The 25,757-nt window shown below is 42.0% G+C and overlaps 1 protein-coding gene across 2 annotated transcripts in view; it reads left to right on the top strand.

Annotated features, from left to right (window-relative positions):
• The first annotated feature begins 463 nt into the window (after positions 1-463).
• The window catches only part of Hdac8 (histone deacetylase 8), a 211,086-nt gene continuing 185,792 nt past the window's right edge, over positions 464-25,757 (top strand). For both annotated transcript variants that reach the window (XM_021187692.2, XM_021187694.2), the window contains exons 1-4: positions 464-876; positions 1,390-1,442; positions 5,693-5,823; positions 7,483-7,624. In XM_021187692.2, coding sequence (XP_021043351.1) covers positions 766-876; positions 1,390-1,442; positions 5,693-5,823; positions 7,483-7,624 — 437 coding nt within the window. In that variant the 5' untranslated portion in view covers positions 464-765. The remainder of the gene's footprint in view (positions 877-1,389; positions 1,443-5,692; positions 5,824-7,482; positions 7,625-25,757) is intronic.

The following is a 25,757-nucleotide window of genomic DNA, read 5'->3' as shown; positions in this document are numbered from 1 at the left end:
GGGAGACAACACATGCTTTTCATCACGTGAAAGCTCCACAGTCCCTGTCTCAGTTTTAGGAAGGTGACATCGGATTTGTCAGAGTGGATTATTGGAGAGGCCGTTAATCTCTTTCAGACACTGATGAAAAGTAGCGAACTAAAGTTGCAGCACGAAATTTACTCTGTAAACATTTCAAACAATCCTCCGAGTCTTAGTATCATTAGCTAATGTAGCTGGGTGGTGGTCCTACCTGCTATTGAATGTATATTTTACCTCTATTTAAGTATTTAAATGATATTTGCAGTTTGAAAACTTAAAAGAGTTCAGACTCTTAGCGCCAAAACTTGAAACCACGTTTTTTAGTGTTTAGCTGTGTTACTGTTCTGTTACCAAACTCCTTTAAAACTACATCTCCCAGCATGCTTTGAAGCTGGTCTGACCTCATTTCAAATGGCCCCGTAGGGCAACAAGGCTGGTTACTTTTGACCGTGCTACTTGTGCCATGAAAAAATTGATCCCAATTGGCAGTTATTTGGTTTTTATATCTGTCAGGCACCCTTTTTGAACTGTGGTTATCAGTAGAAGGTATCTGGTCTGGAAGGGCCCATCCATCCCCGTAGTTGGACGAGGGACCAGGGAAACTGTCTCAGGCGATCTAAATAGGAGGGAATGTTGACAAGGGAGCACCGCTGGGGCTGAACAGAGGAGCAGGAACTGGAGCTCAGGCTGAGTCTGAAAACTGTTGGCTCCAGACTTTGGCTCGCGGACGATTGGAAGTGGGAGATGGAGATGCCAGAGGAACCCGCCAACAGTGGGCATTCACTACCCCCGGTTTATATTTACAGTCCCGAGTATGTCAGCATCTGCGACTCCCTTGTGAAGGTCCCCAAACGGGTAAGAGAGGTCTGGATCAAAGACCACGGTTTGCGGGGATAGGGGGGTGGGGGTGGGAGGGTGTGAAAGGGAGTACGTTAGGAAACGGGAAAATTGGACTGAAGGATACCTTCAGCAAAAATTTAACTAGCAGTGCCAGGCACGCCAAGCTGAAGCAGAAGGAAGTGGTTCGTTACCTGATTCAGAGAGCGCAGCGGGGCATCCAACGCTCGAGTGGGGGCGGGGGGCGGGGGAGGGGAAGGACTAGCGAAGAGGTGAGTGGAGTTCCCAACAGGAGGTCCCGGACCACAAACGTGTTAGGAGAGAGTATTCCATCGCTTGCGTTAATAAAGTTGGGGAGCTTCGAATCTTGGCGATTTTGAGACTCTTGTGTTTGTCTTAAGTGTATTCTGTTAAAGTGACAGAAAGGAGAAGAGAGAAAGTAGTTAGTTCTCCACGCAGGATGTAGTTAATGGCATTTTAGTACATTGAACCTTAAGGAGACTGTTCTGCCTTTCTTTGATGCTGTTTCAGGCCAGTATGGTCCACTCTCTGATCGAAGCCTATGCCCTGCATAAACAAATGAGGTGAGTATGGTGACCTTTCTGAACATGATCAGTTATGAGGGCAGTGTGTTCATAGCCGTAATACCTTGTCTCCTTGTGGGACTAACCAGCGAGAAAGGCTGCGTTCATAGTCTGGGAGTGTTCATAGTCTTTGTTAAATGTCTGTACCTCAGGAAAAGCTTGAGGACACTTGGGGAAGGCACACGAAGGGGTTAGACTTTGCTTCTAGATAGGTGGGAAGGTGTTAAGCTGGAAAATGTTTTGTTTTATATTTGGTCTGGATTTTGTTTTGTTTGTTTTCTAAAGCTAGATTTGAGACTTTTAGATCTGCTACCCCACCCCCATCACCACCAAACTTTAACCTGGTCTCTAGTGACCACACAAGAAAAGCTAGCTACATCCTTCTAAAAAAACAAGCCAAAAACAAGCTTTCTGTTGATTGCCAATTCTATATTTAATGTCATAAATGAAGCTATTATGGATCTGGCACATGTCAAATCGGGTTTTCTCATTACTAACCAGCTAGGTGACTGGCTAGATCACTTAATGCTTCATTTTCTTCACAGAAAGTAATATAATAGGTTTTCATATTTTATTCTTAGTATTAAGTTATTTTTAGTATGTACATCCTTTCGGAATGTTTTCTAGTTGTTTTGAGACAGGATCTCGCTGTGCAGCTCTGGCTAGCCAAGAACTGTTAACATGGACCAGGCTGGCCTTGAATACCAAGATCCACCTGCCTCGCCTCCCAGATGCAGGGATCAGCAGGTGTGCAGCACCATGCCCTTCTAGGAATGTTATTTTCTACCTATGCTTAACTCCTATGTTCATCAAAATAACTACTTGCCTTTCCTTAAAAGTATTTTAACATTTTTCTGAGCCTGGTGGTGCAGGCCTTTAATTCTAGGCCTTTGGAAGGCTGAGACAGGAACATCACAACTTCAAAGCCAGCTGGGTAACTTAGCCACACCCTGTCTCAAAATACAATTTTTAAAGGGGTATAAGATAGTGTTCAATGTGTAGAACACTTGCCTAGCATACAGGAGGCCTAGGCTCCCCCACACAGAATTAACACTTACAAATATTTTATTGCAAACAAGATGCCAAAGCAAAACTCATTAACTCGCTGCTGAGCTGAGCAGGGGCTGGCTATCCTTTCTTGTTTTAGGATGGAATGAAACAGATGGGAAAGTGATACAAGGAAACAATTAGAAAAGGCTGGGATACATAAAACGATAGCTGGTATACAAAATTGAGACAATGTCTCTCTATATAGCCTAGGCTGCCCTAGGACTCACTGGGAGAGATCAGGCTGGCTTTGAATTCAGAGATTCCTCTGCCTCCCGAGTGCTGGGATTAAAGGTGTGAGCCCTTGTACTAGGCTCCTTGATGTTTTTACTTTAAACACTTTATAACATTGCATTTATGTATTTTGATGGGGTGGGGGCATGAGGGGTTGGTCAAGTGCCTCAGTACACACGTGGGGATTGGGAAAGAACAGGCAGGAGCCTGCTTCTCTCTTTCTACCATGCGGGGCCTGGGCACTGAATTTAGGGTTTCAGTGACTGCCCCTGAGCCATCTTGCTGGCCCTAAAATTTTATTTTAGTGGACAGTTTGTTCATCTCTCGTGGTATAGATGTGTACTTGAAGAAAAAACAAGAATCCTTGATTTTATCTATGTATTTAACTTTTGAGGTTGACACACAGGATTTCAAACACCTTGATTATACTAGCTGCCTAAATAGCCTACCTGGACCAATTCACAGTAAACTCATGGTTGTACTTCCATTCAGAAAACATAGGTGGCGCCATTTTGGGGCTAGAGTAGTGCTTCTTCCATTTGAATGGACAATCATCTTGTTAAGATATATATGTTCTTGGTAGAATACAAACTGGTTTACTAGGCTTAGGGTGAGACTTGGGCTCTGGCTTTCTAAGGAAGAAATGCCACACTGCTCGTTAAGTGGCAAGGGTAGAGAACATTCCTGCAGCAGAATCTAGAAGAGGAAATGGGAAATCAGCAGGTAGAAGTAAGAAATTCCATGGAACTCACGTCCTGTATTCTTGTTCCTTTACTGTGAGGAGCTGATTGAGAGGTTCCAGGCGTTTGCTCCATCTTTCCTTCCTCAGGGAGATAGCTGTAGGAGACCAACTAATAGAAAACTTTTATATTAGCCAACTCTGGGGAAATGGCATAGAAAAAGTAAGAACATTTGTTGTGCAAGCACTAGGACCCAGGTTCCCCAGAATCCACAGGAAAGGCTGGGTTTTTGTCACACATACCTGTAAACTCAATGACTTGGCAGGGGTAGACAAGAGTCTGAATCATTGCTGGGGCTTGCTAATCACCAGTCTTAACTCCAGGTTCAGATTCAATGAGAGACTCTTTGTCTTAAGTGAATATGCATGAGAGTTATAGAGCAGAACATGTGACATCCTTCTCTGGCCTCTGTGCATGTACAGACTTGCAAACTCCCATGCATGCATGATCATACAGTACAAATAAATAAAACCTTTTTATATTTGACTTCTCTTTTTCTTTGAGACAGGGACTTATTGAAGTCAGTTTGATCAAGAACTTGAAATGTAGCCCAGGCTGGCTTCAGACTCATCCTCCTCCTGCCTCTCAAGTGTTATGAGTACAGATATTTGCTGCCTTAGCTAACATGTTACCTTTATATATTTGGGGCTGGGTGGGAATCAACCACAGGGCCTTGTACATGTAGATTTTGTATGACTGAGCTACATCCCCAGTCCAATTTCCCTCCTTTTTACACTAGCATTTATGATCATTGTCCAAGAAGTTTGTTATATGTCACCATTCCATCTCTACATAAGGTCACTAAGCTGACTCATTTTATAAGTGAGAAAGCTGAGGTATAGAAAAGTCAACTTGGGGCTGGAGAGATGGCTCAGTGGTTAAGAGCACCTACTGTTCTGCCGAAGGTCCTGAGTTCAAATCCCAGCAACCACATGGTGGCTCACAACCATCTGTAATGAGATCTGATGCCCTCTTCTGGAGTGTCTGAAGTCAGCTACAGTGTGCTTATGTATAATAATAAATAAATCGTTGGGCCCGAACGAACGGAGTTGACTGGAGGGAGCAGAGGCTCTACATTCAATTCTCACAACCATCTCTACAGCTACAGTGTACTCACATACATAAAATAAATAAAATCTTTAAAAGAAAAAAAAAGAAAAAAGAAAAAAAGAAAAGTCAACTTACCTGAAGTTACAGAAGTAGGAAGTCTAGAGTTAGAAAAGGAACCCAGTTCTCTGGCTCTAAATTCTGTTTGATAGCCACGCTGCCTGTTAAAAGAAAGAGTCACGGGGATAGGGATACAAGGGTTAGCGTGAAACGTCTGACCAAAAGGATTCAGTCCAAGCAGCAGCAGATTTAAATGTAAATAGCCTTGCCAGTCGGTCACGAGGGATGTGACTCAGAGTCAAGTTTATATTTTAGTCGTTTAAAAAATAAGACTTTTATATTTGAGTATTTGTGTATATGATGTTTTGCCTGGATGTGTATGTGTGTGTGTATGTGTGTGCACATTTTCTGTGTATGAGTATTTGCCTGCATGTGTGTGCCTGGTACTTAGCCAAGTCCAATGAGGAGGTCAGATCTGGAAATGGAGTTATGCATGGTTGTCAGTCACCATGTGGGTGCTGGGAACTGAACCCCAGTCTTCTGCAAGAGCAGCAAGGGCTCTTAAACCCTGAGCCACCTCTCCAGCCCCAGAATTCTTTCAAAATTATATTATTTATTTTCCTATTTATTTATCAATTTATTTATTTAGGGGGATGTGTGGGCCAAAGAGCACACGTGGAGGTCAGAGGGCAGTCAGTCATCTCCCCCACAGTCTGGGTTCCAGGGATTAAACTCAGGTTGTCAGGCTTAGTGGCAGGGGCTTTTACCCACTGAGCTTGCTGGCTCTGGGTTAGTAAGTTCTGTGTGGCTAAACTAGAGACCTTGATCCATGATTATCTGTTTGAGTTAAATACAGTTCTTTTCAACTATGTTCCCTTACCTAAAAACTCAAAGTAAAGATCTGTCCTCTCACCTCTCCTTGGTGGGGTCAGTATCATAGATGGAAGAAGTGAAGGCTAAACAGTGCAATGTGGGGGGGGGGCACTGTGTATTAATGGCTTCAGTTCACCGGAACCAGAAGTTGCAAATTGTCTTCTCCATTCACACAGTTGGCTGCTGTTTCTAGCACCTTGCGTACTCTGGGTCTGACTCATGGTTCTATGTTCGCTCCATCATTTTTAGGATAGTGAAGCCCAAAGTGGCCTCCATGGAGGAGATGGCCACCTTCCACACCGATGCCTATCTGCAGCATCTCCAGAAAGTCAGCCAAGAAGGTGATGAAGACCATCCAGATTCCATAGAATATGGACTAGGTAAGGTCTTCTCAGGTACCAGTGGAAGATCAGTAGTCATCCCCCAGCCCCCGCCTGTACTTATATTGCTTATGTTAGTCTCTCCCTATGCATATGTATAGTATATGTATGTATGTATGTATGTATGTTTGGGTGTGACAGTGTGCATGTGTCTGCTCATACATATGTGGAACTAAAGGTCAACACCAGGTGTCTTCTTCACTCACGCTACACCTTATTTTTTGATGCAGATTCTCTCATTGAACTTGAACCTTACCATTTTGACTAGGTTGCCTGGCCAGTGGCTTCTAAGACTCTAGCTGTCTTCACTCCTCCAGTGTTGGGTTAATAGACTAACATGCCTCCTACCTGTGTGGTAGGCATTGGACTGACTGAGCTACCTCCCTAACCCGAGGGCTTTCTTTCCTTTTTTTTTCAGTCTTTATTTTAAATTTTATGTGTATCCATGTATGCCTGAGTGCATGTGTGTGCACCAGAGGCCTTAGATCCCTTGCAACTGAAGTGATAGATGCTTGTGAGCTGCCATGTTGATTCTCAGAATTGAACCCAGGTCCTCTGGAAGAGCAACCAGTGCTCTTAACTGCTGAGTCATCTCTCCAGCCCAGTACTTTTTAATTAAAAAAATACTATAACTGGTGTGTGTATGTGCGTGTGTGTGTGTGTGTGTGTGTGTGTGTGCATATTATATATGTATTACTGAGGATGGAACTCGGCCTTGGATATGCTAGCCAGGTACTCTGCCATAGCTATATTCCTAGCCCCAACTCTTCATTTTGATCATATTTTTTACACTATGTAAGTTAACCATAGCTGAAATGATGAGCCTGGTGGAGAAGAATCCTTTTGATGCTGCAGTCCTAATGGCAGCATTTAGGTCTACTCTGGCAATATGTATATGTATATGTATATGTATATATACACATATGTATATGTGTATATGTTTATATGTGTATATATGCAAATCCAGCTTCCCTGTAATCATATATTTCAAATATAGATTTATTTGGTTTGGGTCTTTTTTAGCTTTATTTTTTTGAAAGAGGGTCTCACTATTGTAGCACCGGCTGGCCTGGAACTTGTCTGTGTCTATCTCCCAAGTGCTGGGATTAAAGGTGTGTGTCACCGTGCATGGCATTAAGTAAATATTTATATTCTGGCTAAGCTTCCTACCTTATATTTTACTAACAGATTTATTAGGAAGAAAACCCACAATGTCAGCTGCATAGGCTAGAGAAGGGGCGTCCAACTTGAAGCTCATGGACCATATACCTCACAAGATAGCTATTAATGGTGACAGCAACAAAGTGTGATGTCAAGGTTAGGTACCCCCTGTTCTAGAGAAACCTCATGGGTTTATAGAAGGACACTAGATTGGGAATCAAGACACTGGTCCACGGCTTGGGTCTATATTACTACTGGCAAAATATATCACCTTGATTGACAAAGAAGGGGATCTGAAAAGTTCATCTTGGAGGCTTAATCCTTTCTATGTCTTCCCTTCTGAACACTGGAGATGTGTCTGTCATTGGAGACGTGCCTATCTCCATTGGAGCTGAGGTCAACTCGGAAGCTTCTTAGTAGGCCACGCTGTTGTCATACCTCAACCTATTCTGTCTTCTCCAGATCATCTTTAACAGACTTCCTTGGTTTTGTCCCCAGGTTATGACTGCCCAGCCACAGAAGGGATATTTGACTATGCAGCAGCTATAGGAGGAGGTACAATCACAGCTGCCCAGTGCCTGATTGACGGGAAGTGTAAAGTAGCGATTAACTGGTCTGGAGGGTGGCATCATGCAAAGAAGTAAGAAAACAACCTATCTGCTTTCTGATCCTTTCCTCAGTCAGCCCCTCAGTTATATAGCCCTGTGTACTTGTACTGACACTCAAGGGAACCGCGCGTGTGTGTAGCATTTTATAAGGGGTTCTGAAAACATGCAAGTGAAGATAGATGACCTAATATAGTGGAAAGCACTCAACTGAAAGTCACGGTATCTTAGTTGTATGTTTTGTTTCCTGCAAACTTGGCTAAACCTCCCAATGCCCCAGTTTCTTCATCAGTAAAGCATAGAGCTAAACAGTCTACACAATTCCTTGAAAATTCCCTGTCTTGAGGACTTGGCTCTAGAACAGAATTGGAATACCCAGAGGACAATATAAATTATGATATTAAGGGAATATATATAATTATATAAGACAAATAGAATAGCAGTATGGGGAAGTTAGTCATGAAAATCTTGGGAGAGGTTTATGTATGTGAATATACTGTAGCTGTCTTCAGACAAACCAGAAGACGGTATGAGGTCCTATTACAGATGGTTGTGAGTTACCATGTGATTGCTGGGAATTGAACTCGGGACCTCTAGAAGAGCATCCACTGCTCTTACCACTGAGCCATCTCTCTGGCCCACAAAAGGAGTTTTTTTTTTTTTTTTTTTTAACTAAGTAGGCATTTGATGAGAGTAGATATAGAAAAAACTTCAGAACCATCAGGGAGTCTTACATTACTCTATCCAGGGAAAGTGACAACATGGATATCTCTCTCTCTAAGGAACAAAGTGGTTCTTAGGTACGCTTTGCTTAGAGAAGGCCTTTTGGAGTGTGTGTGTGTGTGTGTGTGTGTGTGTGTGTGTGTGTGTGTGTGTGAAACTTCCTACTCTGTCTGACAAAAACTACCAGGACTTAGCCCACATCTAGAATCTCTAGAATCTCAGTGGCTGTGTTAGAAGTACTTACTACTTGTTAGGGAAGGGAGTCAGCTGGGTAAAAGATAGCAGCTGTCTTAGTAACTGCCAGTGTGTGCAGCCAACCAAGGCCTTGATCTTCAGTTAAAAACAAAACAACATTTGATTCTTTCAGACTGAAAGGCAGCACAATTTCATCATATGCAAATTTGCATAGTAGCATGGTTTTCTTTTTGAAATGAATGGGTTTCCTAGCCAAAGGAGGCCTTGTAAAACTAAATATCTAGAATCTCCTACCCAGGCAGTAGAAAACTGATATTTTAGTAATGATTTTGCATGGTCTTAAACAAAGAGACCAACCTGCTTTTGTTAGTTTTTGTTTTACTTGTTAAAGTTTAAAACTAAAACAGGAGCTTTTCTTGTTCAAGCAGAGAAGCTTGCTCTGCAGCCAGGGCTCCCCTGTCCCCTGGGCATGTGGAGGAAGAAAGTCTTACAGTGTCCCTGAGAAGCTTGGCTCTGGCGCGTGTGCTGTCATTTCCCAAGTTTCCGACCACTGCAAAAGGCCTGCTTGGGCCCAGGTCCCTTTCAGACCTTCCTACTTATGCCACCATTTTCCAGCCAATGGCCATATATTCTAGTGGCTGGCTGGCTGCATGCAAGTTCGACCATACCCACATATCATTCACTGTTTAGGACAGCTTTCCATTCAGCTAATTCTGTCTGGAAACAAACAGACTTGTGGTAAATGGAAAAGGCAGACTTTGCGGGGATTGAAAGACTTTGGACTTGCTTCAGGTCAGAATTCCTAGATGTTCTTGGCACCCCTAGAGCCTCTCTGAAGCGGGGCTACAGGCTTATAAGCTTACATGAAGCTAGGCATGACCTGTTATTATTACGAGAAATTTTGGGGAAGCCCAACCTGGAGTGTCCCTGTTACTGGGCAAATTGGGGTCTCCTCTTGTGTTTTTAGTCCAACTAATTAAAGAATTTAAGAATAGACTCAGGCTAGGCATAGTAACACATGCTTTTAATCTTAGCACTCAGGAGACAGAAGCAGGCAGGTCTCTTAGTTCTTCTAGTCCTGCTAGGACTTGTAATGAGATTCTGTCTCAATAAAATAAAATAAGCTCGAGGACAATGACAATTATTAGTCTTTAAAAAGAAACCCTTAGGGCAGGCAAGCTGTAAATTGTGGTAGCTGCCAAGGAGGCTGAAAAAGAAGAGAGAAAAATCATGCCTTTTGTAAGCCAGCACACAACAGAAATGAGGAGTTGGGAGTCAGGGTTAGAAATAACATCAGAGAAGAGTAAGAAAACACAGAGTATCTGGAGAAGCAGAATGGCCAGTATCGAGAGAGAGAGAGAGAGAGAGAGAGAGACAGACAGACAGACAGACAGACAGACAGACAGACAGACAGAGATATTATACTTTTCTAAATGATTTGGAAAAGCAAGCAGGCTTAACCCAGCCAAGGCTCGAAAAGCAACTGCAGTGCAGGGTGTGTGTGTGTGTGTGTGTGTAGGGGGTGGCTTCTGGGAAGGAAAAGTGCATCCTCTCATTAAGGATGTAATTAATTGTTACTCCCATCTATTTAGCATGCCTTTAGGTAGGCTCTTGGACTTGCTTCATTAACTCTTCTATTTTGAGTAGCTTGGACTATTAACTTAAATTCTGATTTCTTATCTCCTCTAGATATCCTGTCTCTGCTCTAAAGATGTTGCCCTGACATCATTTAGGAGATAGGATGAAACTGGGGACTGGGCAAAACCCATTTCCACTGTGGAAAGCCAGAGATCCAGTTCCAAAGCTGTCTACCAGATGCTCTTAGTGTCTGGACTGAAGTTCCGCTCACAGCCACATGTAGGCAGGCCGCGATGCTCATTTGGGAGGAGATAAGGAAGCAGAGCTCCCTTTTAGCACTTGGACATTCCTGGAATGGCTGCTTTATGGGATCCCTGCCCTAAGCTACCCATCAAGTTTCTTTGTCTGTTCTCTTCACTGCAAACTCACTATCTATTTAAACCTCCTAGGTATACAGATTCATAGATCGTATTTATTTCTTTTTTTCAATATGCAAAACAAGTTTATTAAATATTTCAATGTGCTAATCAAAGTAAAATATGAATGGCTGCTTTTACATGAGATTATGAATTGTGGTATTTATAAAATGTTTCAAAGTTAGGGAATATTTAATGCTTACTTCAAAAATGACCTACTTCATTTTTTTCCAATTTTTATTAGGTATTTACTTCATTTACACTAGGGTCGTATTTATTTCTTAAACCAGCATTGATTAAACACTGCATGTCAGGCACAAGTTTCTTACCTTTAGTCATAAGATAGGAAAATTGAAGCCAAGTATATTTTCCCTCACCCAAGTGAAAAAAAAAACTTTACTTGAAAATATTCAGGTGCTGTCAGGGTTCTGTTGTAAATAGCTTCTTGAAAACTTTGGTAGTATTAAAATTGGGAAATAATGTTCATACTTGTTGACTTGGTAACAGTATTCTTAGACCTCAATTCTGAGGAAATAACCCAGTCTTGGGTATGGTATGGCATATCACTACATTTGAAAGTTAAAGAAGAGTGATTTTCGGAAATTCTACTTGAAAGTTAAAGAAGAGTGATTTTCGGAAATTCTACTAAAGGGCAAATGCTACTAAATAGTAGGAATATTAAATTAGAATAATGAAAAGACTGGCCTAGCCTAGTATGATTCTCAAAGAGACCAATTCTGTCTAAGTTTGTAGAAGATATATTGTGAAAGTACAGGTTAGCTGCCTTCCTGGCTAGGCTGAGCCTTGGCCAAATTCCTCTTTCCTTTTCCTCATTTTCTCTCCTTGTGAACACAGGCAGGCTGGCCAAGTCCAGTTAGTCTGTTGGTACACAAGATCTAGGCCTTTTGGCAAGGGGGTAGAGTGCGCACAGCAACAGTATCTAGGAGGAAGAGAGACGCTCCAAGGCATGTTTATTCTTTGCCAGTGTGTTCTCTCCCCTCACTCCATTTGTCTCCACCATCCCCCAGAAAGTCCCTGTTCAGTGACTCAGGATGCTATGTTGTATTCAGTCTCATTAATGGGATTCATGTGTGTGTGTGTGTGTATGTGTGTGTGTGTGAAAAAGTGAATACAATTATATTTGGTTTTTCGAGACAGGGTTTCTCTGTGTAGCCCTGGCTGTTCTGGAACTCATTCTGTAGACCAGGCTGGCCTCAAACTCAGAAATCCGCCTGCCTCTGCCTACTGAGTGCTGGGATTAAAGACATGCACCATCATTGCCCGGCTTCCTGTTAAAGTTTTTATGACAACTCATCATTCAACCAAGAACTAGAAGGGACAGACAGTTGAATAAACTGTCACTGGGCTCATCCTTTACAGACGAATTCTACTACCTTCCTTCAGTTTCTGCACTTGCAGCTTCCTATATGGAGGAGACTTGCTGTTTAGTAGCATTTCCTTGATCAATTCAGTAGGCACTTTTCCTCCATACTTTGCTGTGGGTCAAGTGCCACCTGCTGGCAGTTAACTGTAATGCCTCTGGTTTTGTTTTTTGTTTTTAAATGATATACATCTTATTTTCATTTCATTTCATTTCATTTTCTGACCTCTAGCTCTCTTTGTAGCCAATAATGCCTTTAAATTGCTGATCCTCACTCCTCTACCTCAAAGTGCTGGGATTACAGAGCTGTAGCACCGTGTCTGATTTATGCAATGCAGAGGGTCGACACCTGAACTTCCTACATACTGTGTAAGCTCTGCACCACCTGAGCCCAGCCCCAAGGTTTTAGTGCTGGAAATTGAACATAGGGCCTCATGCATGCTAGGCAAGTGCTCTATCACTGAGTTATATTCTCAACCTGGCATTTCATCTTTATATGTCCTAAAGTCTATATGTACATATAAAGTGATCAGCCTTGACTGGGTACACTGTAGTATTTTATCCATGCATTTGGTGATATAATTTACTTTGATTTCAATGAGGAATTTCTACTGAAATCTCTTTACCAGTTAGTAAATCTGTACTAATATTTTCCTTCACCAAATGATCACTTTGACATTTTATAATATGTAACGTATGCCTCCATAAATTTCAAGAAAAGATCATTTTTAAGGGCTGTTATTCCCTCTTTCCTTCCACGTCTCCACAATCATACATGGATATAGTTTCCCCATGGTTTGGAGGAAAGGAAGGCTTTAAGAACTTTAAGAGAGATTGTGTTCTATTTTGAATAAAGCCTCAATAAATGAAAGAGGGGAGCAATCAAAGTTGTGTAAGATACAGCCTTTCTACTTTGTTCTTAGGCTCATGATCAATGCTTAACCATACGTGGAAGACTGAAGAATGTTAAGATACAATGTTCATTTATTAAGACTCCATGCAGGACAGGAGTTTTAATGGGGCTTAATGCCTACTTATATTGCTGGTATGAGAGAAACACTTTATTTGATGATACTTTAAGATGGGATCTCACTGTATAGCCAAAACTGCCCTAAAGCTTGCGATCCTTCTGCCTCAGCCTCCTGAGTGCTAGGATTACAAGTGATCACACCATGCCTGGAGCAATAATTTCTTAGATTGAATTTGCACCGGAGAAAGCAATTTTTAAAAAGGATGCATGGTAGGAGTAGAAAGGGCTGTTCATTAAAACATGTTGTGACAGCTTGTAGTATTTATATTTTCATCTCCTGTAATAAACTAAAACAGGTGGCAGTTGAAGAGAAGACTTAAATATTTTTTTAAAAGCAGGTTCTAAAACTGGGGTGGATGACTAGATTTATCAAACTTCTAAGAAGGAATAGATTTCTACATTTAGGAAGTAGTAGGAAATAGTCTCAAGGAAAAAGAAACCTGACACTAAAAAAAGTTAAAACTAAGAAAAAAAGATAAACACAGCCTGGCAAAGCCCACATAACATAAATATGACAAAGTGTAATAGACCTGTATTATTTAAGGCCACATGCGTTATAATGTATAAAAAGAAATATGGCAAATGAACATGAATAGAAAATGTATAGGAGAGTGTAAGTGCAATTAGAAGATGGGAGAAGGAGGCTGGAGAGATGGCTCAGTGGTTAAGAGTACCGACTGCTCATGAGTTCAAGTCCCAGCAACCACATGGTGGCTCACAACCATCTGTAATGGGATCTGCTGTCCTTCTCCTGGGGGTGTCTTAAGACAGCTACAGTGTACCTACATATAATAAGTAAATCAATCTTTAAAAAAAGATATGAGAAAATGTTCATAACTAATCAAAATGCAAATTAAAACAACTTGTTATGGTCAGCTGGTGGTGGCACATGCCTTTAATCCTAGAGGCAGATGGATATCTTGAATTCAAGGCTAGCCTGGTCTACACAGAGAAACCTTGTCTTGAAAAAAACAGCCAAACAAACAGATGAGCACTTGGTGCTGGGGCTGTAGGTCAGTAGTAGGTTGTGTAGGTGCAAAGTCTTGCCCTTTGTTCCCAGGGCTCCAGATAGACAAATCTAACGCACAAAACCCTTTTAAGCCTATATCTGAAAGAATGTTAAAAAAATAAATCGTAACCTTGCAGTCAGGGAATAAAGCACTGATGAGTTTAGTCCATGAAATATGCGTGCTATAATTTTTGCTTTGCTTCTCTGTATTCTTTTCTAAGGACTAGACCCAAGGCCTCCTGCATTGCTTCCTACACACTGTACCACTGAGATACATGTATCTCAAGCCCTTATGCTATTATGTGTAATGGTGATTATGAAAATTATAGGTCATTTCAAGAATAAAATATACTTTTAAACAATTTATTTATTTTTATTTTATGTACTTGGTGATTTAACTGCATGCATGTCTATGTGAGGGTGTCAGATCCTCTGGAACTGGAGTCACAGACACTTGTGAGCTGCCATGTAGGTGCTGGGAATTGAGCCTAAGTCCTCTGGAAGAGCAGCCAGTGATCTTAACTGCTGAGCTATCTCTCCAGCCCTGAATAAAATAGATTTTAAAAGCAAGATTTAAAATAATATGCACACTGCAATTACTTTATCTCACACATGAGGACAACACTGGGAATCAGTGCACTGGTCAGTCACCTGACGACAGCAGAGTTACACGGGGGTTTCTTTGACTTTGAGACATCATCTCACTTTGTGACCCTGGCTGGCATGGGACTCACTGCTTGTTTCAAGCTGGCAGTGATCCTCCTGCTTCTGCTTTTCAAGTGCTGCACTCTGTAGGCATGTACCACCATACCTAGCTCATGATTTAAAAAAAAAAAAAAGACCTTTTCCTCTTGTTTACAAAGGTTTTGTAGTAAGATGATGACTGCTGTTATAGCTGAAATTTAGCAAAATAAAAAGAAGCAAACAATAGGGTAGATATAACCAGGAGTTAAACTCTTGATTCTAATTAGCCCAACATGGATAGTTTCATAAATAGACAAAATGACACAAATGCACACCAAATGTTAAAAATGTTAACATCACATAGAGAAAATGAAATATGTATTTTTCCTTCCTGTCAAATTTGAGATGACTCTTGATAATTTATTCTAAGATAACTAATCCAAAAAAATAAAAATCCAAAACAGTAAGTGTATGTATGATGATGATACCTGATGATACTTTCCTCCCCAAAGCAACGGGAGGAATAGCTAAACATTAAACAGTACAAGAATGGTTAGATAGTATTCTCTCTCTCTCTCTCTCTCTCTCTCTCTCTCTCTCTCTCTCTCTCTCTCTCTCTCTCGGATATTATATAACCATTAAAAATGGTAGTCAGAGCCAGGGGTGGTAGTGCAAGCCTTAAATCCCACAGGGCAGGTGGATCTCTGTGAGTTCGAGGCCAGCCTGGTCTACATAGTAAGTTCCAGGACAGCCAGGGCTACACAGAGAAACCCTGTCTCGAAAAAGNAAAAAAAAAAAAAAAAAAAAAGGTGGTTAGGGTGATTGCATAACTAGGAAAAATGTCCTTCATATAACGTTGGAGTTTTGTTACAGGTAGATAGCTCTAATATACACTCATTCACTTAGATTATACTCATGCAAAATTTTTGTACAATTGAGAAAATCTTAAAATACAGCAAAAATTGGTGGCTTTACACATGTGGTACGGGCATATATTTTATATGCTTATGCATGAGATAAAATTTAAAACTCACATAACATACAAGTTTTTAAGCCACTTAAAATTGTGTACATATATACATATCTTTTTCTGTTTCCTCTATATTCTCTGATGTACTTATGTTATTTCTATAAATGGGAGGCAATGATGAAGTGGTATAGTGAGTGTGTGTGTGTATGCCTGTAATCATGTGCAAGGTAGGATGTGCTTTCTCACTTGGTAAGGATAGAGTTGCCTAGCAAAAGGATTGATGGAACTATAGCAGCAGGAAAGTATGGTGCATCTGGAGAACTCTTTAAGTAGTGAAATGGTTAGTCTGAAGAGAAGTCAAGACAACATTACAGAGTTTTGTGACTCATACTAAATAAAGAATAGGACATTTTCTCTGGTGAGGTGAGGACTTATTAAAGAATTTTAGTAGTTCTTCTGTATGCTGATTGAATTAGATACTATTGAAATCAGTTTACAGACATTAAGCTCTTGCTGTATGTCATATGCACAGGCAACATGCGTATAAGAGGTTCTTATTCAAGGGTAGTGAGATTGGACAAATGTTCACTTAATAAATCCATTAGAGGTACTAAAACATGACATGCAGTACCTTTCTATAATCTAGAATTTTAGAGGCAGTGGCAAGAGGATTGCAAGTTTGAGATCAGCCTAAGCTGCATATTGAGACTATATCTTTAAAAAGGAGGAGGTGGGGCTGGAGAGATGGCTCAACAATTAAGAGTACTTGCGAAGACTCAGGTTCAGTTCCCAACACCCACATGATTGCCCAAAACTGCCCATAATTCCATTTACAGGGAATATGATGTCCTCTTCTGACCTCCACTAGCTCTAGACACATACAGCAAAAGCCCCATGCACATGAAATAAATCTTTTAAAGGCGGAAGGGTTGTAGAGTACATGCTGAATGAACAGAGTCTTATTAGGTGGATATTTAGGGTGCCAGTAGGGATAAGGAGAATTACAGATTTTTTTTGTCTTGTTTCATAAAATTGGGTCCTGAATAAAACTATATATTAGTTCCTCCAACAAACGACATGCCAGGGATTGGTGTATTTTTATGAGGGTCTATTCTTTTTAAACAAAAATGCATCATATTTCAAGGTGGTATGTTGAATTCCTGAGATTTTGCACCGTGGTTATTAAGAGCTGATTTTAGCCACGGCATTCAAGAAATATCTGTTTTCCCGTGAGCTTCTCTTTAATCAGCTCAGTATTCACAATAGTCTCTTCTGAACTACACTTAAAAATCATGGTGCTTGGTTATTGTCTTCCTTTTCAATTGTGAATTAGCTTACCATATTGATGTTTTTTATTTTGTGTGTTCACTTCATGACGTCCTGCATTTTACACATGACTAGTAACTTTACTCTGTGATAAATTAGTATTGAGTTGCTCGGTGATGTATCTGATGATCTAGGAGACTCAAAATGAATGGATGGGTAGACTGGGTGTTAGTGCATGATTCAGAGTGTTGCTTGAGTTGAGACTGATAGTAAGTGGTCAGTTCACCATCAAACACATCCATAGTTTTGAAATCCTAGGAAACCCCAAAACCTTCCTACTACTACTCTTTGGTAATGAGAACTCCCTGTATTAGCAAAAGACTAGTGCAGCATTTTTGATACTGGTGGCAGCAACTCATTTATGGAGCATTTTAACAACTTAGTGGACTGCAACAATTATATATATACACATACACACATATGTATACACACATTATGTGTATGTATGTGTGTGTATGTACAACGTATCTATTATTCATATTATACAATATATATATATATATATATATATATATATATATATATATATATATATATGTATATATATATATTTGTGAGATCTATGTATGAGAATTACATGAACCTTGTTTAGGGTAGGGGTTGGGTACACTTTTGACTACTAAGTCATAATGCAAAATGTCATGCCACTGAAGAACAGAATGACCGTAAACTCTGAAATAAGCCCTAGATGTAAATCCAGGTTCTACCACATAGCAGGTGTGTGTCACTCCTGGATTATTGCAGGAACAGTGTGTGCACAAGCAGAGATGGAAGGGTTGTGGGAACAGCCAAGTCTGTTCTTAGACTTGCAAGCATGGGCTCCTATAGACAAGTGGCCAGAGATGAGGATTAGGAGGGTCTTTATATGCCAAGCAAAATACCTTGGACTCTGTCAAGCTTGGCCATTTTTTCCCAGTGGTTCTTAACTGTCTTTGACAATGAACGTCTCAGAAAATTCAATGAAAGCTGCTTTGCTTTAGAAAATGTATACAAACACAAAAATTTTCACATAGTTTGAGAAAGTTTCCTAAAACCTGTTCTGGATCCCAGGCTAAGAACTGTCACTTAGGCTAAGAACCCCAACTCAGGCTAAGAACCACCGCTTAAGACACTGAAGAGTTATTGAAAGGAATGTAGCCAAGAGCAAGGCTCTCTGTCAGACTTGTATCTTAGAAACCCACCCTAAGTGGAGTTGGCAGGTAAATCCAGGGAAGAGGAGCTACAAGCAGGGACACAGGTTATGTAGAGCATATGATTGCCATGTCTGAGGACTTGGACTCCATGCCCACAATACACACATGCACACGCACACGTGTACACACAGAGAGGGGGGGAGGAGGAGAGAAGAAAAGTCTAGGATAGGATTTTGAGAGGGAATAGTCAGATGGGAAAAGTCTCAAAAATGACTTTCACCATAGACACCAGGGTGAAAATGAGCCTCAAAAAGACATACTGGAGTAGCCATGTTTGAGCCTGTTCTACATACATTTGCCATATAAGTGATGATGCCCCAGAGGAGCAAAAACTCATTACTGAAGGTGAAATAACTTGAAATGTTAACATAATTTATAGTCCTCCAAAGGGACTTAGTATGTAAACAGATGTACAGTGTATCTATGATATTAAAATTTCATGGCAGGAGGAGGTGATTAAGAAAAGCTGTCTTAAAGAGATCCTTGAGCCAGGCACAATAATGAGAAAAATGGTTGAGAGGCGGGATTTTTAGAGATGTGAGGATCAGGAAAGAGAAAAGGGTATGTCAGAGAGTCACAGCAGTGTAACAGAGGCAGAAAAGTATAAAATAAGTATAAAATCAACACCCCCAGAAGCACCCCAAAAAGCATGGAGTCCCCGTGGAACCTTACATCTCAGTGTCACTGGGAACTATGTGTGAAGTAGGCAGTGATGGAAGATGGGGTAGAGATGTGGGAAACTCCTGAAGGGCTTCATGTTTATCAGAATCGCACGGTGGAACCAGGTCAGTTTTGCCAGGGAAAGTCACCCCTGGTGGCACAAACCAGTAATCTCAGCTATTTGGGAGGCTGAGGCAGGAGTTCAAGATTTGTCCGGGCTGCAGTCTCAAATGAGTGTGGTAGGAGTGGGGGTGTTGACTGCTAGCAAAGGAGGAGACCTGCCAGGCTGCCTGCTTAGTTCCTTGGTCCATGGACCTCTTTGAGTCATTGGATTCTTTAGAAGTCAGCCCATTAGGAATTCACTTTGTCATATCCAGATTTTCTTAAAAGGGAACTCACTCTACTCTTGCAAACAATTCCAGGATCACTAGAATCACTAGAACCTGGAACAAGACAGTGACTCAACTTCCTCAACACTGACATTGGGATGCCGTCCCTTCAGCCAATCCTCATCCTTTCACCTCGCTGTGTGCCTGTCTCTGATTGGTTCTGCACTTCCGCTTGCAGTGCCTTCCTTCATCCTGATCTGACAGTGGACTTAAAAAACCCACATGTGTTGTGCTTAAAACTCAGCTGTGTGGTACTTCTGCCCTCTGACTGCATGACACTGCAGGCCAGTGTCATGACACTACCTGGCCACACTGAGCCTCTTTGCCTTCTTTTTTGGAAAAAGAGGTCATTTGTCTAGCTGATTGTGTTAGATGATGTTTCCTGAGTGTTCCACTTGGGGGCAGTGAATGATAGAGCCGGAAGCTTGGCGAGCTCTGCAAGCGTGTGTGGAGTGAGACTTCTGGCTCATCCTTACTATCCAGTTAAGTTCAAACTGCAAGAGTGGGTGTCCCCTTAGCCTCATCATTTTATGCTCCAGATGGAACAAATAAAGGTTACTGTACTATAGTTCCAATTCCCCGAAGAGCTGTACACAGCAGAACTTTTTATCATAGCAGCCAACCATCCTCCTCCACCTGCCCCTCCTGAGCTCTAGCCTTACCTACATGTAGATAATTGCATGAAAAGGAGTTCTGGATGCCAAGTCAGCCACGTCATCTCCCCACCCAAAGTCGGACACCTTATTTCATCTGTGGATGGCACGTCCTTGTCCCGTATCACTCAGTCCTTCCCCAGGCTGGTACCTGCAGAACAAGCACATTACCATAGAAATCAGTGAGCAGCCAGACAGTCCTATTGACATTTATCCAGCCGATAAGGGGCCAGCTTCTCCATAACAAAACTATCAAGCTGGCCACCAGAAGAATAACCCGCTAAGGCATGCTTTGTTCCTATGGTACTCTCTATGCTCTATTCTCCAGTAGATGAGGTGTTCTTGTAGTCCTTACAGAACTGGGGAAGACACTGTATCATAGTGAACCCAAGTTCCATCTATTCCGACCGCAGCACCTAAGAATGCTCAGCCAAACTGAGTTGAGTTGTGCCTCCATGTCCTCATTTATAAATTGCAGGTAATAATATTACCTACTTCATAGGATTATAAGGATTAAATGTCACAATTGCATTAAAGAATATATCAAATACCCTAGCATATAAGTGATACAAGTCATTTATCATGTGCACACTAGAGTCTACTCAGGGCATCTTAGGCAACCTCTCAGGCCTCGGTCCAGTAGGTCTAGCTGTTTGTGCAGCTGAAAGCAGGCCTGGCATTCTTACATTCCCCTTTGTGTACACACTACCAGTGGCTGAGATTATACAGCCCATGTCAGAGTTTTACTTTAGGGTTTAGCTACCAGCAATTCTCTACCCTCCTACTTCATGCCTAATATTACAAAGAATTCCCTTTTCAACCAACTTCACATTCTACTAGAATCTGACTCATATCTTTGAAGCAAATAAAGATACTACCTACCAATATACTATGAGCCATCCTTTAATTAACAATAGCAGCCTTGATAATGAGGAATTACCAGCAAATGAGTTCTCTGAGCTTCACACCAAGGCCTTCTCTAAAACCAAAGTTTTGGATGGTATCTTGGAGCAGGTTTCAACAGATACTCCCTTCACCTTGGCCTTGAGCTGCTTTCTGAAAAGAAAAAGTGGAGTCTTTCCATCAATATAATGTGTAATCACTGTCCAGAAAAATCCTTTCCATTGATCTGGAACTACCTAATCAATTCATAAGCGTGTGGCCTTCACAGACCTTATCTAGATCAAGAAAGGTAAAAGGTAATGAATTGAGCATTCACGCCCCGCCCCCCCGCCTTCCACCAGCAAATGAGATGTTGGCCACCTCTTCGAAAGGGTATCATTCTCTAGGCAGTGGTTTTTTAAATTCTCCTAATGTGATGCTAGGTTCTCTGGGCTAAGTGCTAATGCAGTAATTACAGTAGTACTTTTTCCAGGCCTGGTCCTCAGGAATGAAAAGAGTTCTCTGGGCTACATTGTGTGTGTGTGTGTGTGTGTGTGTGTGTGCATGCATGCACACACAAGAGTTGTTAACCTTTGTGAAATGAAGTTTGCTGGGCAAGTGAAAACATCAGCAGCCCGGTGCTGCCTCTGTGTCTTTACCACCCTAGTATCTATCCTCTGAATTTAGAGGACATAGTCCTATTTAGTCCTAAAGCACATACAAAAAAGACCTTCCAGTAACTTAAGGCCCTCATTTATCTCTACTTTGGCCTGTGTCATGCTTTAGATGATAATGACCCCCATAGGCTCATACATCTGATCCTCAGTTGGTGTAACTAGGAATGGGTAGGAGGTGTGGCCTTGTTGGAAGAGGAGTGTCTTTAGGCGCAGGCTTTGAAGTTTCAAAGGCCCATGCTACTCCTAGGTTCGTTCTCCACCTCTTGCTTGTGGATCAGATGTAAGTTCTCAGCTACTGTTGCAGCACCATGCCTGCTTACTGCCATGCTCCCTACCATGATGGTCATCGACTAACCCTCTAGAGCTGTGAGCCCCAAATTAAATGCTTTATTTTATGTTACCTTAGTAATCATGTTTTGTCCCAGTAATTGAAAAGTAGCTAAGATAACCTGCAATCTTGACTGATATCATCAACTTGCAGGGTAGGGGCGCTATCCTGTCCCAGAAGGACCTGGGTACTTTGATCCCTGCCCTTGTATCAATTCTTTAGGAAGCTGGTCTCAACAAAGGTTCATTGCCTCAAATGATAACTAGAGTTCTTAGTGATCAAGACTACTTGGAAGCTAGATAGATAGGTGTTTCCTTTAAAGGGAAAGAGACAGCTTGGTTAGAGCTCAGACCATTCCATCCTGGAGCAGCCAGAGCAGACATGGAGACTATAGAATATCAGGAGGCAATTGAAATGGTTCCAGCCCAATATTGTAACCATTTACTTTCAGCAACAGCATAGACAGCCAGCAGATGTAGCACACACACAATGTTTCAAGTCTAACGTGGGTGGTACAGCCCAAAGGATTATGTTCTTAGATGCATCGTTCCATTAGACCTGGGGCTTGTCTATGCCCACTGGTTCCTCTTTAACAGGCCCACACAGCCAATCACACTTTGCATGTGATCTGATCAACTGTCAGCAAACCACCTGCACATTATTCCCAAAGTGAAGATTCCTCAATCAGACATTTTAGGGCTGTGGGAAAAAACATATTCATTTGGAACCAGTTTCTCTCTTGTTTCTTTTGAAGCTCAACAATATTTGAAAACTCTGGGCCCTGAGGTTCTTTTATGTGTGCCTTGCATCTGAGCCTAACCTCCTGTGTCTCTATGATTCTTCCAGTTGAGACCAAGCAGACCCAGACCTCCAGGCCTTTGGGATGCTGTCAGAATCAACTTCCTTGAAGCTTCTCTCTCCATCTCCAACTCCCTTAAACTGCTGGTGGCCCTCCCCTTACTGTTTGCATGTCCATCCTAGGTGTTGTTGCCTCCTTCACCTCAGGCCCTCCCCACAGCTGTGAGCTGGCAGGTACACGTAACATGACAGTCAGACTCCAGACGCCATCCCTCACAACTCACCCATAGCTTCCATGCCTGCTGCAAGCATCAACAACCCAGGGAAGTTCCTGGACTCTGTGTGTGTGTGTAACTGTCAAGGGCATATTCACTTGGTCTTCACCAACATGTGGCTTAAAATAAGGACTCTGCAGCTACTGTGACACCTCCTGTATTGACTTTGAACAGTTTAGACTTTCTCTCCCCAGTTTCCCCGCATATAACTGGTGATGATAATAGTGCCTATCTCACAAAGCAGCTGTGTCAGAAGGGACAATATCCAGATCATATAAAGAACAGCAGCGGCCAGTACATATGAAACACCAAACAATGTATGCTGCTAAATTGTGTATGAGTTCTGCTAACTGGATTTTTCAGCTGTGTGTTGCCAGCCTCATCACCTTTCAGCAGAGACCCATTCCTCCAGGCCCAAACTTGCAGGCCCCTTTCCAGAAATATTTAAAATGGCTTTCAGCCATCTACCTACAGCCCTCCTACGTCAGAACAGCTCATGCCCTTCCTCCTCTGGGATCACTTTTCTTACCTCTCTCTCATCCATGGTGGAGTTCATTGGACTCTGTAGTAAGCGCCAGCAACTAAACTCTGAAAGAGAGAGCAGTTATTTTATTTGTCATACTCATGTATTTGTTTATTTTAATAGAATAATGAGAGATTGGTTGTACCATTAAAGAGAGGCAGATTTCTAGCAGGTTCACAGCTGGTCTACTGGCAGAGTTGTTGACCAAGAAATAGTTTGGTGGAGCATTGGGGACACTGTTCCAGTAATACTATTATACATATGCTTACCCCATTCAACATTATCACTCTCTCAAGTGTGGGAGTGGTATTCACTTTAAGGTCTAAATACCAAGCCTGGGAGTGGCTTATATTCTTACTTAGGCCCTGTCTCTTCCTCTGCCCCCACCTCCTGACCTTGGAGCTGCTGGACTACAATGTCCATTCCTACTGATGGAGGCAGATAGGTCATCCTGTTCTGCTCAGTGGCCAGAGAAGAGATCATGAAAGCATGAACAAAGCTAACAGCAGCAGATGTGAACAGAGTAGTACTGGAGAGCAGTCTTGCAGGCATTGCCAGTAGAACTCAGTGAAGGAGCCCGGCGTGTTGGAACACGCATAACATCACAGTACCTGGGGATAGAGGCAGGAAGATTGCTGTAAATGTGACTCCAGCCTGGGCTATGTAGTAAAAGCCTGTCTCAATGAACAAATAAATGACCCTGGGTGATTACTTGATTGCTGAGGGTAAAAAAGAAGGGGAATTTCGAAAATACCCAGTTCCTTGCCTAAGTAGGAAGAAATGCTGTTTTCAGCCAAGACTGGAAACAACAATCAAAAAGTCCATCAAGGCTAAGGTAATGGCTTAGTGAATTCAGCACTTGCAGCCAAGCCATGAGGACCAAGGTTCAGATCCTCAGAATCTATGTGAATGCTAAGTAGGTGCGGTGGCCTGCCTGTAATTCTGGTGCTCAGAAAGTCGAGCTGGAATCCCCAGAGCCGAAGGGGTATCCTGTATCCAGTGTGCTCTGGGTTCAGTAAGAAACCCTGCCTCAGTGAATGATGTGGAGAACAATGAGAAGCCTATCAGATGTCAACCTTGGGTCTCTGTGTACATCACCCACACACATGCTTACACATAAAAATATACAGGTACTGTAACGATTAACACTTTAACATTAAATCAACTTGACAGAGAACTGGAATTGTCTGGGAGATGTGCCTCTGGCATGCCTGTGTATCACGGCGGGTGTGTGTGTGTCTTGATTACATTAATAGGTGTAGGAAGATCCATCTTAATTGTGACAGAACTCTTCCCAGAGGCTCTCAGACTATCTGACTAGAGAACAGGAACGGAGGCAGCATGCACTCTTTCCTCTTCTGACTGATGTAATGTGACCAGCTGCTTCAAACTCCTGGGGCTTTGGCTTTCTTTCCCACCATGCTGAACTGGAATCTGGAAATCTAAGCTAAAATAAAGCCCTTGTCCATTACAGTTGCTTTTGTCAGAGTATTTTATGACAGCATCAGGAAAAGAACCCAAGATTGGTACCAGGACATAGACCCGTTGCTGGGGTAAATCTGACTGCTTGGTTCTTGGGCCTTTGGAATTGTTTTGTGGCTGGAATATGGACAGGTTTGGTGCTTTGGTCTTAGAAAATCTACTGGATGATGGATGTAGAGTTGAATGAGCTGCTTTGGTAGGAACACGGGAGACAAGGATATTGAGAAATGTGGGTTCGTAAGGATTCCTGACTCAGATTCCTGACGGAATGGTCAATGGGACTTCATTGTTGGTTGTCAGGTTGATAGCCTAAACTCAGTATATATCAAAAAAAATACCCTGTCCTTGAGACCTATGAAGCCAAACATGTTTGGGTCATTCTGGACTCTTTCTGCTTACGAGTCACATTCGATTTCTTAGAAACTTAAAAAAAAAAAAAAGACAGTAATTCTGTTTTCAGATGTCTACAGTCTGTCGTGTCTTTATTCTTCCTCCCCGTGCAAGCTACTAACATTTCTCTTGCTGGATTACAGCAGCTGCCCAGATAGTGTTCTTGCTTCTAGCCTTGTCCCTTTGATCTGTTCTGTTCAGAACAGGCACGGTGACCCTGTCACAACATAAATTAGATCCTGTCACTCCTTGGCTTGTAATGCTGCATTGGCTGGCTGCCTCACTGTTTCATGTAGAGTAAAACAAAAAAAGTCCATGCTGTCATCTGCTCATCCCTACCAAATACTCCTGTGTCCTTTCCCTTGGTAAACTATTACTCTCTCCCTTCACTGGACTCCTTGTGATCACCCCCCCCCCCAGGCCTTTGCCCTTGCCATTCCTTTCTTCTGTGCTACCCCCCCCAAATGCCACCTCAGTCCCTTTGGGTCCTTGCATACCACATTCTCAGTGGGACCTCCCTGTTTATACCTGTCACTTCACTGCCTAGAACTATACCCGGCATATAGCAAATTTTCAATAAAAAAGGTTTGTAGGGACAAATGAGTG

This window comes from Mus pahari, chromosome X (genome assembly GCF_900095145.1).
Source record: "Mus pahari chromosome X, PAHARI_EIJ_v1.1, whole genome shotgun sequence".
Classification (NCBI taxonomy): Eukaryota; Metazoa; Chordata; class Mammalia; order Rodentia; family Muridae; genus Mus; species Mus pahari.
Note: the sequence above shows the minus strand (reverse complement) of the source record. Positions and strands in the feature narration are given on the sequence as shown.